The sequence below is a fragment of the Lissotriton vulgaris genome, chromosome 11, assembly GCF_964263255.1.
Source record: "Lissotriton vulgaris chromosome 11, aLisVul1.2, whole genome shotgun sequence".
Lineage (NCBI taxonomy): Eukaryota > Metazoa > Chordata > Amphibia > Caudata > Salamandridae > Lissotriton > Lissotriton vulgaris.
Genome location: NC_141699.1, coordinates 753,398,673 through 753,413,700, shown reverse-complemented (window position 1 = coordinate 753,413,700; position 15,028 = coordinate 753,398,673). Strand labels below are relative to the sequence as shown.

At 43.8% G+C, this 15,028-nt stretch overlaps 1 protein-coding gene across 1 annotated transcript in view; it reads left to right on the top strand.

Moving 5' to 3' along the window:
* Positions 1-14,121, top strand: part of LOC147683459 (2-acylglycerol O-acyltransferase 1-like) — a 295,228-nt gene extending 281,107 nt beyond the window's left edge. The window contains exon 6 of the mRNA XM_086943877.1: positions 9,253-14,121. Within this exon, the coding sequence (XP_086800003.1) occupies positions 9,253-9,407 (155 nt within the window). The 3' untranslated portion in view covers positions 9,408-14,121. The remainder of the gene's footprint in view (positions 1-9,252) is intronic.
* The last annotated feature ends 907 nt before the right edge of the window (positions 14,122-15,028 follow it).

The window sequence follows — 15,028 nt, the reverse complement described above, 5'->3', positions numbered from 1 at the left end:
CACAACATGTTGTAGGCTTTTTTTCCCGACTTAGTTACCGATCCGAGTTGCATTGGTAACTAAAAAGACAAACTGCGAAAGCTGGTGAGGCGGAAGTAGGGGGCAAAAGCAACCTGGGGGACCACGTGGGACAAGGAGAAGCAACGACTGAGAGAACAATGTGGGAGGGCTAGGAGAGAAGCACACAGGTGATCAATCAACGGCTGGTAATATGGGTTTGGGGACGAGGACACAAGTGAGGAGGCGAAGCAACAGGGCAATGTGGAGCAGGTGAGATAGAAGTACATGGGTAAAAGAGCAACAGAGACGTGCACCGGGTGAGTGCAACTTAGAGTGGGCATGGAGAAGCCCATAGCTGACAGAAGAGTAGAGGTAGCCGGTAGAGTACTAGTATATATGAAGGGGCAGAGGACTGTGGGTATAGCCATGGGCATATACATACACTAGGGTAGCGGTCCATTGTTTTGGCAGGAAAGGGGTGCTTAAGTGCAAGTATGCAAGTGAAAGAGACTTGTTAGCGGAAAATCATATAGGAGGGAAAAAGCGGAAGTAATCAACTTGGGTATTTAAAAAAAAAAAGGTAGTAGAGAGGTGAAGGGAAAAGAGGAAAGGTATACCCTTCCACGCAGTAAGAAAGAGAAGAGGTACACACAGGGAGAATGGAGACTGTGTCGGGCGGAGGCTATCCAACAATAAAGAGAAACGGTTGTTCTGCAAAGAGATTTTGTTCAACATTAGACATTCCTCGCTACCGATTGCATATTGTGGAACTGCCTTTTATTTCACACACATTTGGCGAAACGGGCTTGTAGATAAAGTATTCTGAATAGGTTTCAAATAGTACATCTTTCGGATCATTTGCAATCAAGTACCAGACAGTTTCTATTTAGTTATAATTAAGGGTCCCAGGTCATAGATTTGTCTTCTGTATGCCTTAAAGCTAATATTGACCGCTCCTGTTCTCTGACAGTGCCATAGGTGGCTATTGCATCCACTGTTAGTAAGAAAGAGAATATAATAAATATGTTTTTAAAACATTCGTCCATAAACAGATAATACATATTTATAAAATTCATTTTAACACAGCATTTCCATTCATGTTAATAACTATCTAAATTCCTCAAAAGCTCCTAGATATCAACCCACACCAGTAGTTACCTAAAAAAACTGCATGTTGGATACACCGTCGGCAGCATTCTATCTTCTACAGTCTATTTTCACAAGGTTTCAAAAAACATTACGATGCAAATATAAAAACAATGGACCATCAAAGAACACATGAGTAATAGTGCATTTCACAATTGAAAGAACAGGGGTAGATCTTGCCCTCGTTCTTAATTCTTAAAAATAAACCGGGGACACACATAATTGGATTGCAACCTGACAATTTTTAGAATTTCTTGACAAAGTGACAGCTTGGATGAGTAATAAATATATGGAAAAGTATTAGGGTTATCCAAGATTTGCAAGGTCAATCCAGTGGAAGATATTTGAGACAAATAATACCATGGCAAATAGATAGTTCATGCTCCGTCACATAAACTTTTTTTGATGTAAAGGAATCCTAACATCCAACGTCTTCTGAAGATTGTTTGAGTGCATACATATATTTATGAAGAGCCTGAGCCCATCTTCACTCATTTTGTTGGACTTCAAACCAGCAGATTTTGGATAGACTATCATCTGATAAAAGTTTATATAAAAATGTTAAAGATGTATCTCAGACAAGTGTGACCATTGCATTAAATTAATTTCACATTGGATACTTTGTGTCATTGTCCCTTTTGGGAGATGTAATGGTTTTTGTAAGCATTCATTTTCCCCGCGATCTAAAATGTCTGTTTTTTCTCCCAAACACAGTATTTTGATTCATGAAGTGCGGTCTTGTGCTAAAAAGCTTTTAGGAGCCATGCACGGGATAGTCCCCTGTAGATTAAATAAAATGTAACGAGGGAGCTCGTCTGCAGAAGTGCTCTCGTTTTAATAGAATTTGTATGATCATTCCACTTAAGGTTTGAGCCTAATGCAACCCTAAATGTTTACAGGTTTCAACTTCTTCCACGCTTATATTAGCTAAAAAAACAGGAGGGATTTAAAACTATTCTCTTAAATTCAATACTTTGTTTTATTTCTTCATTTAACTGTAAACAATTTCAATAACTGAACAATGTGTAAAGTGCCTTTTGAAGACTCCTTGTAATATAATCTAATAAACAAAATCATCAGCTTAAAGAGACCGTAAATATGAATTGATCCCATTTTTTGAAAAAAGAGTTTGAACTATTTATTGTGGTTGGCATATCCTTCACATATAAACACAAAAAAGGTGGGTGCTAAAACACATCATTAGGCATAATTCATTACAGATATTTACTTTTTTGCAAAGGTGGCCAGAATAATCAATTTCCACTGGAACCCAATTGGCTGTATGCAGAGTCTGAATTAGAGGTAAAACACCTCATGGGGCATTCCTAGCTGATAACTGGTACCATCATTTCTGTTTATTTATGTTATTGAATGCAGTGTGGAAGTCTAAAAAACAACAATGCAGCATCTGATTAATCTCTGGACTTTTTATAGTTGTCCATAGAGTCGAACGCTGATCGGTTGTAGAGCGACCGGCCGGGAAACCTCCCTCCCCGAAAGGCAGTAACTTATAATCCTTAATTCATTCCTCAGGATGGGTTAACAGGATCTTGGAAAATATCTTTCCAGATACATCAAGGAGGCTACTTAGCCCGTAATTTGCTTGAATCCTTCTGTCCCCTTTCTTCAAGGTTGGATTTATTATGGAACCCATTCAAGATTCTGTAACAGATCCTGTTCTTGCAATCCACTTAAATAATAACTGATAGTTTGATGCCCAACAATCCATATTTGATTTTATTATAATTGCAGGGATATTATCTGGACCAGCAGATCTACTCAATTTAAAATGTTACGGTCTTCTTTTATTTATTTCAACGAGAATGTCTATTATTTCTTTATCATTTGAATGCATATTTTCTGAAATGTTTGAGGAAACTATGCCAAATAAAAGTATTTACATGGAAACCCCATCCTTCTTCAGCTCTCATATGATGGAGCAACAGCATTTGTATCAAAAACATTGTTTACCAAGGCTCCCGAAATAATATTTGGTCCCCTGCTGCATTACCTCAACATTCAATTCCAATGTGCAATCAATAAAGAGAGAATAATTGCAACATAAATCAGTGGGTGCTTTAGATTTAGCAAGTAACTGTAATTGAACTGGGTCAAGTCTTGTTCATAATATAATTGGAAAATCAATATCTAGTTGCAATACCCTATCTTTTAGTAGTGCTTCCTTCAAAAGCAGAGTGAGTACTCATTCGTACCCAGTGATCATTACCCTCGTGTTTCATAAATCTAAATCATGTGAAAAACAAAACAATACTGTAGGAAACAAACACATAATTAATGGACCAATAATTTGAGCCAAAGCCAAATGTTTCTACTGCTGGACAATCCGAATTAGATCTGGTTACTCTGTAAATTTGAAATTATAGTTTCAACGTTACCCATAAAACCGATCAAACTTAATTTTATCTCCTTATGCTAGCAAATAAATATTAAAGTTACAGTTTGTTCTTTATCTGTTTGCAGTTTAAAAACAATTATTTGAGTCCATTCTGTAACCAATGCAATGTTTATTAATTTACTAATTATCTTTATGTAAATTTGAAAAAGCAGGCTTCCACATACCTGCCCTTTACCACGCATGTGCCCAGGTTTGTAGGTAGACACAAAACATTTTCTTGCTATCAGGCCACTTGTAACTAATTCATAAATATAAATCGTTTTTGACTTGCCTATGTCTTTGGTGCCGTTTGACAAATCTTCACAAAATTTCCCCAAAAAGTGTCAATTTGGGTCGTCTTGTGCCTGGAAAGTTTCGGGGTGATTTGTAACCAGTGGCTGAGAAAAAGGGGGTGGTAAAAAAAACATGCTTTTCCCATGTTAATTCGATAGAGATTTTAGACATGACTACAGTTCGATCCCCTATGTCCTTACTGATAAAGCACTGTCAGCCTTAACAACAGTCAGATCTGAGCGAGAAAAATTGGTTTCTCATTCACAATGTTAGTGAGCTGAAACATGGGACCCCTCTTGGGCGGACACTACATATGCCTAGATAGATTGCCCTCTTGTTTGACGCTGCTTCTAGTGGTGTCCCCTGCATCCTTGAAACCATAACATTGCAGTTCCAAGCGGATTTGCAGCAGACCTTTATGAAGAGCCCCATTGTGAATTATCTTCCTGCCAAAAGGCAAATAGTAGAGGATGACTATTCTCTCCAGTAGGTTTGAAAGCCAGTGAGCCTATGCTTACTTTGCAGTCATGCGCCATGCTCACCTGTCAGCACCATTCACTGGCCCCCCTATGAGAGCCAAACACTCCTATGTCTCCTACATTAACTTTGCCCGTTACCATTGCTACCCACAGTACTCAAAAGAACACCACGGCCGGATGATGGTGAGGATGATACAGATCACAGGTCACGAGACTCGTTTTGTTGCGTTTTCTGCACCATCAGCACCTCATGCTACGATAATTGTGGTCTCCTACCCTGAATGTGACCAGAGTTAGGGCAATGTGAGAGGAAATGAAGAAGGCTGGTTAATGGAATGATCCTTCCCAAAATAGAGCTGTAACCCCTTGGCTTATCTCTGGTGTCTTTGGCAAGGAGGAAGCATAAGAGAAAAATAGGCTGCAGGAAAGTAGGGAACAGAAGAGGGTAAAAGGTATGAATCAAGAAGAGACAAACAGTGTGACGGATTGGGGATAACCGAGTTAGGAATAGTAGACTGTTGGAGAAATGTAAGAGCAAGTGAGGGAGAGACTGGTAGCCATGTCCTTATACAAAAAGAACAATTGATGGACAGAATACAGAACAATGTCATACATTTGCCCCAGTACAGAGATCTGGGCCTAAATCCATCGTTTTCTTTTCTCCCCATGCTATTCCATTTTGAACCCAGCCGTTTGCATATCAGTCTTTTTTTTTTTGTTGAAAACCTTTATTGTGCAAATGGAAGCATACATATACGGGCCTACAACCAATCAGGCCGGACACGACACATTATGAACGCACATGAGTCAATATTGAAGTTCCCCGGCAATCGCCCAGTGTTTTACAGGCAAGCGATCAAACATTAAAGGGCTGAATATAACCGCTGGAAGCAGGATTGAAGAAGGTTAATTTTATAGTGCAATAGGAAGTATAGCAGGATCAGTTACAACTTTTGACATCTGAATTCCTGTGGCGGGCAGCTTGTAAAGCATCAAAACAGAGGGGCATTGAGAAAAGGGAATGACAGCAGCGATTGACAGGAAGCAACTTATATACGCCCGCTTCAGAACAGTTCCCACCGCGGCCCATCACACACCCGTCACCACCTAAATGCGTGCTGATACATATCAGAGGTATCAGAACAGCAACGTAAAGATAGTCATCCACTATACTAACCCAAATAAAGAGAAAAAAGGGGGGGTAGAGAAAAGAATATTAGAAAGAGGGAAAGAAAGAACGCAGCGCCACTGCACGCGCCCCACGGCGAATAAAGCACGCAGGACTGAAAGACCCGCTATCGGGGTCAAGGCGTGTAAGACATAATATATGTGCAATCAATATCGTGGAAGCAGGGAAGTCATCCATTTCCCTACCAGCTAACACTCCACGGAGGACACGCACAGACACAGCGTCCCGATAAAGAGATACAAAAGAGCCATAGAACTGAAAGAAAAACGAACAATAAAGAGACCCCATCCCTCCCACCCCACCCTGCACCCCTGCAGAAGGCTACGGCCTACCCCCCCAGCAGCGTGCCTGTCGCCCTAATTGGAACCCGAAATATAGAAAGATCAGAAAGTGAGAAAAGAAAGCACAACAGACAAGAGAAAAAGGGGGGGGGAGAAGGATCTAGTGGGAGAGGAGATCTGCAATCGAGTCATTCGGCTCCTACCCCCCGCCTTCACACAACTGAAACCCACATCAAAGCGAGATCGACACAACCTCAAATATCAGGAACAGGAAAAGGAATCGGCCATATTGCCGCATCTGCGGGCAGTCCTCATCTCCATCCGTTAACCAATAGTCCGCCGAGGCAAGTCTGGCTCACCCCTGTCCTCTCCTGATCATAGCTTTAATGCGTAGTAGAGTAGTAGGCAGCAAATAGTTCGGCATGGAGTGTACACAGGATCGAAACAAGTCAGGCCAAGGGTGTAAACCAGAGGACCCCAGTCTCAAACGGCAAAGTAAGCAATGGCTGCGGCAGACCAGACTTTCAAATAGCAACATCAGGAGCAGCAAACAGTCTGGGTGCGGTCCCGCCGCCCAAAAAAGCGAGGTCTCCCCTGCAAGGCAGCAGCGGGACCTCACCAAAGCAGTTCGAATCGAACATCCGCCGAGCTCCCCAGTCAGACTGGCATGGACGGGCCCCGACGTGGGGCCCCCGCCCATGCCCACCACAATCAAAGCTTCCTGGAGATACAGTCTTGTAAATGCACGGTGGCAGCACTATTCGCAGCAGTCGAGGGGGGCAAAGCAGCACACACTACGAGTCGAGCCGCGTTCATGGGGGACGGTCCAACAGGCATGACGGCAGAACCGCTATCTTGCACAACAGTGTCGAAGGCCATGGCCGCACGTAAAGAACATAAGGTGGCAAGGACATCACCAATTTATTTATTTATTTATTGGCATTTATAAAGCGCAGCATATACCCTAGGGTGTCTTGGCGCTGATTAATTTGCCAGCTTGATGTTAAATAAGCTGCCTTGCTCAGACCTCTATTCTATACCGAGAACTTATTTATTGATTGAACAGCCAGGTTTTCAATTTTTTGCGGAATTGGAGTAGTGTGGGACATGCTCTAATGTCCTGGGGTAGAGTATTCCAAAGTTTGGAGGCTGCTACCACAAACCGTCGGTCTCCCCACATCACTGTTCTGGTGCGAGGTACTGTTAGTTGGTTGCTGTTGGTGGAGCGCAACTGGCGTATAGGTTGGTAAGGACGTAGATGGTCTTTAAGGAACTGCGGGCCCTGTTTGTTTAGTGCTTTGTAAACAATGCACTGTGATTTAAATCTAGCTCTGTTCTGAATCGTCAGCCAGTGTAGTTTTGGAATGGCATCAGAGAGAGGAGCAAACTTAGGAATTCCCAGAATAAGACGTGCTGCCGCATTCTGTATGGTCTGCAGTTTTTTTATAACTCTAACTTGGGAGTTGATGAAAAGCCCATTGCAGTAGTCTAGGGATGTCAGGACTAGTGAGCTCACCAGAGTTTTAATGGCAGTAGTAGGAAGATAAGGACTTATTTTTCGAATCATGCGTAGTTTGTGATGGGCTATAGAGGCCACTTTGCTAGCATGGTCCATGAAGTTTAAATGGTTATCAAAAAGTATTCCTAGGTTTCTTACTTTAGACACCGGATTGGGGGGGGGCACCAAAAGTTTGGGGCCACCACGAGGCGGGCCATTCTGGTGAGAGTTGTCCAAAAATCATTACCTCGGTTTTTTCCGAATTAAGTTTTAGGCAGTTCGCTGCCATCCACTCACCTAATTCTGTCAAACCTCTCTGGAATCTTTTAGCTACGCCCACAGGTCTCGGCCATCGTGTATTTCAGCAACCCAGGTTTGCCGCCCCGAGCAGATCCAGGACTCAGGGCGCTGGCCGCCATCTTGCGAGTGCAGCCGTGACTCTCCGCGCCTCAACTTCTGGAGTGGGCTCTCAAGCAAGGCCCACCGCTGGAGTCCCTTCGAGCCCCAGTAATGGCAATCTTGGTGCAGAAAGAAGGGCCACCAAAAACGGGGGCCGCCGGCTCCACCGTCCCACGGACGCCGCCCGCCGAATCCGGGCGAAGGGCTTCAAGATGGCCGGACAAGGCAACAGAGGGGGGAAAAGCCCCCTGCACGGTCTACCCCCGTCCGACGCGGGCCGTGCCCTGCCAAAGGGCCCCCAGGCCGCCAGACCGGGCCCGGTCAGTCGCCACCGGCACAACCGCACAACGGCCTTTTCAGCCGACCCCTCTCCTCCACCAGGGGCTGGCGCCGACACCCCACTCCGGCCGACCGTCACAGGCGAGTCCCCGGCCCGCACGCCGCGGAGGCCCCGGAACAAGCGAGGGCACAACTCCAGATCCGCGGCACACAGGAGCCCCCGGGACAGACGGTAAGTGCGAGCAATGTTTCACCTTCCCATTTCTTGCCGAGTGTGTCTCCTTGGGGCAGGATGAAGGTCAGGATATGCGTTCAGGCAGGAAAGTTGGCGGAGCCGAGCTACAGTGCGGCCATCAAGGTCGCGAGCTTGGCTCCTCCCCCTGCATATCAGTCTTAACCCTGCTCCCAATGGGAACAGCCCAGCCGAACTGCCAGGTCAGGTCCTCCCTGGACTGGAAACAAGCATCTGAGGACTAGTTTCGGGGTTTCACCCCCTCATCAGCCTGGCTAGCTTGACGCTAGTGGCATGGAGAGCATGAGACCCACGTCTGGGCAAACTCGTCCCACTTGGGTCACAAATGCAAAAAGAAAAATTGATGGACAGAATGCAGAACAATGTCATACATTCACCTCAGTACAGAGATATGGGCCTAAATCTATCGTGTTTTCCTCCCCTTGCCATTCCAGTTTGAACCCAGCCTTATGCAAATCAGTCTTGACCCTGCTCCTATGACCTTATATACACGCACAGTCATGGACAGCGAAGGTTAAGTCCGACAGTACAGAAGCAGACACCTATAGAGGGACAGGATAAGAAACGGACAGAAAGAGGGATGGGCAGATGGTTAGGTATAGGTTTCTGGTATAAATGATCTTTATACACTTTGCTGACTAAATCAAAGTTGTAATAGATAAGAGATCTCACTTTTCATTGTGTTCCTTATTTGGTCTGATTCTGCCTACAGGACAGCAAATTTCCTCATAACTGTGAAATTCGTTTGACTGGGAGTTTTGGCTGGATGGTTAACTATTATCACAACTAGATTAGTTGGCTTTATGAATGTGGGGTGTCTGTATGCAGCATCCACAGGCCTACAGAATGTGGATTGCTCTTGTATTCTAATATGTGAAAGTATGTTACGTTTTTTCGCCCTCGTGTTTACTGCTTGAACTCAAGCACTGTGTTTCAGAATGAACATTTGGCTTCAAGTTCACCATTAGGCTTTTATATTTAGCTTTTCATCGTATTTACAATAAATATATAATATTTTTTCCCTTTATTTCTCTCCTAGTCGGAAAGCCCATTGTCTTAGTTCGGAATGAAAACCCTACTGTGGAGGAGATTGAACAGCTCCATAAAAAATACTTAGAAGAGCTAAGAGCACTGTTTGAGGAGCACAAAGAGAAGTTTGGGGTACCAGAGCATGACACCCTTATTTTTACGTAATTGCAGCACTGGTTCTCACAAGTTTCTCATTATCATTTTCATGGGCGCGCCTGCTGTACACCCTCAGTCTAACTGTCTTGCTGCCATCTTGTTTGCACATTACTTGCATAAGGGGGGTAGTGGACGTTTAAAAATATGATTTTTGTAAAGAACTGTATGTAAAATATTAACTGTGTGCTTTTAAAAGTTTGAACATGTTAGTATTTGAAAATAAAATGTAACCTATGGATATGGAGAATGAAACGGGTACTTGTTGAGGTATGTAGACGGGGTGTGTAATCATTTATGAGCATAAATAAATCACAGGTCCTTTTTGTGCAGGTCGTAGGTGTTGTTGGAAGGTACTTCTCATCCTTGTGTATTCACTGAATTCAGGACACAGTTACTCATGTTCGGTGATATATGCAACATGTAATTGATTGTTTAATTCAAAAGATGTGAAAGATTACTTATGCAAGTTTTATTTTTGTATTTATATATCTAATACCTATTATATTTGGTAATTTGCTTTACTGGCTTCCAAGGTGTGCAATGATTGTCACTTTTGATTCCATCTGCCTCAAGTCTCTTTACTTTCAAGATGTTGCTGAAGGAGCATCTCTTGTTGCTATCCACTTAAATACAACCTTATTGTATCGGCTTGATTGTATTTTCTCCTGTATTGTATAGATTGCTTTTGTAAATGGATTGGATGAAATAAATTGAAGAAATGTAAGTTAATGAGACCCAGACTTATTAATTATACATGCAGCTTAGCAGAATAATAGGTCCCAGGTGTAAAATAGGAAAATAAAGCACAACCAGAAAGAGACCGAGTTATCATGGTTGAGGCTAAAGCACTTGGGGCCATATGTAGGTAAACTATGAATACCGATTCCTTAATACCAAATATTACCGATTCGGTTTTAAGGAATCGGAAAATGCGATGTACGTAAAAAATCGGTAAAATATACCGATTTGCTAAGATTCGTTGAAAAATACCGATTCGAAAGGAATCGGTAAAAAAAAAAATGAAACAGCAATACCGAATCGGAATTACCAAATCCATTACCGATTCGGTAAATACCGATTCGGTAATTCAAAAATTCGTAATTTGATGTATCAGCCAATCCTGTGTCATCCAATTACCTCCCAAACAGGAAGTTGCCACACCCAGGCAGCTGCACTGAACCTGGAGCTGACTGTGAGGCAGGCAGGTGAGCTGAGGATCCAGGAGCTACATAGCCTCACAGCTACAAAACAAAAACAAAAAAATGTTCGAAATGGCAAGCCAGGAGAGAGAGAAGGAGGCAACTGAAAGGAAAAGGAAGATGAAGTTCAGCGAGAAGGAGCTGGAGGTGCTAATTCAGGATGTGAGTCAGGACTATGACAAGCTTTTTGGGAAGCAGTCCCTCCATGTGCCCGAGTCTCAGAAGAGACAGATCTGGAGTGGGATACAGATCAATTGGTGTCAGCCAGCGTTCCATTGAGAACATCAAGAAGAGGTGGTACGACCTCAGGAAGACGGCAAAGGCAAGGATGGCTGAGAGGCAGAGGCAGGCTGGCAAAACTGGCGGAGGGAAGAACAAAGCACCTGCACCAACACCACTGGAACTGATGGTAGAGTCCACCCTCCAGCCGGAGAGTGTGAGTGGCGTGGGAGAAGCAGACAGCTCTGCCAGAGCTGCAAGGAAACAAGGTAAGATGCATGCCCAGCATGCTGTGCTACCCCCTCCCCATCCCCAATCTCCATAGTGGCATAGGGGCTCCCACTCCACTTCATGTCTTACTCATTACCTGCTATGCATTGTGGGAGATGTAGTCGTAGGGAACTGATGTATAGGACAGTCAGCCTAGCAAAAACAATAGCATGTGAAAGTAATTGGCAAGCTCAGGACAGTCACTGTGATCTTTCGGCATGATGTTTAGTGCAATACAAATGCAGCCAGAGAAGTGAGTACATCTACATTCGGTCATTACAGGCGAGACATCTCGCAGTGCTGCAGAGGGGAGCAGAACAAAGACAGCCAGGCCAGAGGGGAGGCAACATGATGAAGAGAGTTTGCCTGCAGGGCACACAAGCTCCGCACAACAACCACCACCACCAACTATTCCTTCACAGACATCACCACAGAGCCAGGGAACGCCGCCATCTCCTCATACTCAATCACCACTGCAACAATCACCAGCACCACCACAGGCTCCGAACAGGAAGAAAGTGTCTTTGCTGGACTGGAAGGCAACATGCTCAAGGTCCAGCGCCGGAAATGGAGGGAAATGCGAACATTGAACAGAGAGGTGGCCTACATGAACAAACACATGTACAGGATTGAAAAGGGCATTAGTTCAATGGGCGACAACATGTCTGAGGTAATGAGGGAAATTGCAACCTCTGTGGACAAACTCTACAGCCAGTTGGAGCAGGACCGTCTTTGTAGGAGCAGGGATAGGCAGAGACTCCAGGCCTATACCAAGGCAGTGAAGGTAGGCAATGCTACCTCGCTAATGTGTCGAAGGTCTAGCGCAATGCAGGAGGAGATGGCGCATTGTAGCAGGGACGTGGCCAGGGGCATGGTCTCAATGACCTCGGCATTGAAACTGCTGCAGAAGGTTAAGGCGGCCACAATGGAAGGGGGGGACAGTGAGGAGGCTACCAGCCGTGGTAGCATTACGCCCTCTCCCACCGAGGGCAGGAGGCGCAGCGAACGCCACAGCGCTGCCCAGGAACATTCTGACACTACAGACAGAGTGGCCAGGGAACGTGGACATGCAGCGCGTGGACGCAGAAAATAAGTCCTACTGCTATTTGGCAATCATTAGATGGGTGATGTAACCCATGTCTTTATGGACACTGCTTTCAATCCTGGTGGTGTGCTGATTAAACACCATTGCACAAAAATTGTTACTGGCTCGGTCTTGTTACTCACTCAGAAATAGTTGGACGTTATCTCTGCCCGTCTGTGATTCACATCCTGTTCTACTGCAACACCAGCTGCGCAGGGCTCTGGCTGGGGATTGTCCTCGCCCTCGTCCACAGAGTCAGTTAGTTCCACTGCTGTTCCTTTTTTTGTGGGTAGATTATGGAGCATTGCACATGTTGCAGTTACTTTGCAGCATTTGATGGGGCAGTACTGACGTGCACCTCCACTTTTGTGGAGGCAACGGAATCTGCTTTTAAACAGTCCAGAGGTGCACTCCACCACGTTGCGTGTGCTCTTATGTTCCACATTGTATCTCCCCTCCCTTGGTGTGGTTGGGTTGAGGTATGGTGTGAGTAGGTAGGGCCAGAGGGCATATGCGCTTTCACCTAAATGCCAATAAAAGTGCCATTAATTTGTGTCACCAATAGGTTGAGCCAAGGAATACATCAGGGTGTGTTGCATTGATTTACCTAGTAGGTACCTTCTCCGAATTCGCCAGCAGCCAGACGTGTATGAATACCACTGTTCCTGAATATGTACGAGTCGTGGATACTCCCTGGGAATTTTGCCACAATGTCAGTTATGATGAATTTTGCATCAGATATCACCTGCACATTTATGGAGTGAGTGGATTTGCGGTTGCGATAAATGTATTCTGTTGCTGCAGGTGGGCAGATTGGTATGTGGGTCCCATCGACGCAGCCAATGACGTTTGGGAACTGCGCCATTTGGTAGAAATCCTGCTTGGTCTTCTGCAGCTCCGCCTGTGTACTGGGGAAGGTTATTTAATGATGCATTCGGTCCATCATGGCGTCCAGGAAGGTGTTGAAAAATCTGGATATGCAGCTCTGTGACACACCACCTACTGCGGCAATGACACCCTGGTAACTTCCTGAGGCCAGGAGGTGCAGGCAACAGAGCACCTGTACATGGGTGGGTATTGTGTGCGCCCTTGGTGGCTGATGCTCAAGATATGGTTTCAGGTCCCATATGAGGTCAAAGATGGTGTGTGGGTGCAGCCTGTACCTCTCATGGATTTCTGATTCAGTCAATTGGAACAATGTGACGCGCAGTCTGTACACCCGCTCTTCCCGTCTCCAAATCCTCACTCCTGCTGCTCTCAAACAAAGCCGCCTTGCTATGAGCTAGAGGCCCGCAATTGTGTTCACACTGTTGCATTTTGGGGCTGTTTTTAAGCACTGCACCTGATTACCACCTGCTCAGGATCAGTGGTAAATACTGAATCGTTAATACCGAATTTGGTCAAATTCGGTATTACCAATTTTTGCTACATCGCATTTTGGGATTTTTACCGATTCGTTATTTACCGATTCGGTATTGTTTGTTTCGGTGTTCACCGATCGGTAAATAAGGAGTCGGTAATGATTTACTGATTCGTTATTACCAATGGCATTCGGTAATAAGTACATCGCACAGGGCTAAATACCGGTCGGTAAAGCCGAAATTTACTGAATTTCGGCTTTACCGACGGGTATTTGCCCACTTACATATGGCCCTAGATCACATAGCATATTACCAAAGAAATAAAGATCAATGTTGTCAGATGTTATTTCAGGGAAATATATTAAAATGTGCTTAGGAAAGAGAAAATGTCTCCTAAGGATGATCTTTATAATTCCCACATTTTTCTTCAGGGTATCTACGCTTGTGAAATGTCTTCTTTCTCAAGTTTGTCAATGCTTGCTGTCACTTCCTGTAAGAGTTCAAGGTGATTCTAATATTGATTTCTAATTTGGCTTAGTTTGTGGTATTTGTGATATGACTCTAACAAATAAATTAGTTGCTAGCTGCAATTGATGTATGTATGATATCTATACAAGAAATAAAAGATCTAAAAATAAATACTAAACTCAAAACCACCATTGCACTTCAACCTGTTCCACAATTTTATCTTCCCAGTAACATCACATGCACACAACCCAGAGTAACAAAGAAACCATATAAAAGAAAACCTCAAGTAAGTGGTGCGGAGAAGAAAAAGAGCAGTGTGGCAAGCACATCCATCAACTATGTGTCCCAACAATAAAAATGAAGTCGACTTATTCTGCTTAATCAAAACAAATTATAAAAAATAACCTATTCTTACAAACATATTGCAAAATAATTATTTTTGAGCATATGGACTCAAATTCATAGAAGACAACATTCATGCATAATTTAGTGAATTGATGTAAACATTTAAATACTATTTGCTTGGCAAAAACCAATGTGTGTTGGACTTTTTAAATAATTCTGTATAATGGAATAAATGTAACATTTGTAAAGGCTTGTGATAGGAATAAAGCATGTTATCATTCTCCATATTAATTGCCCTCGATGTCTACTGTTTTTACAAGTAAGTACATTCGCAGTGCAGGACACAGCAGTTGCTAAGACTTTTTGTGCATCACAGTGAGTATAATCAGAGTATGTAAAGCTCGTAACTCAGTCCTCCATACCCTTATTGTACTTTTTCACTAAGCGACCAGTAACTGAGTACAATGACAGAGTACAATTTAGGTTTTGTGTGAAACTCCCAGTGGCAACATATTTGGTAATAACAAGAGGGAATGTAACATATCATGGCATTTTTCCAGATCTTCCTAAAGAAAAATTCAGTTCTGGAATAGATCATATATATTTAATCAGTGACACACCACTCTCACCCATCCCTATGAAATGTACTAAATTGTGGACTGGTAGAACTTGATCAATGTATAG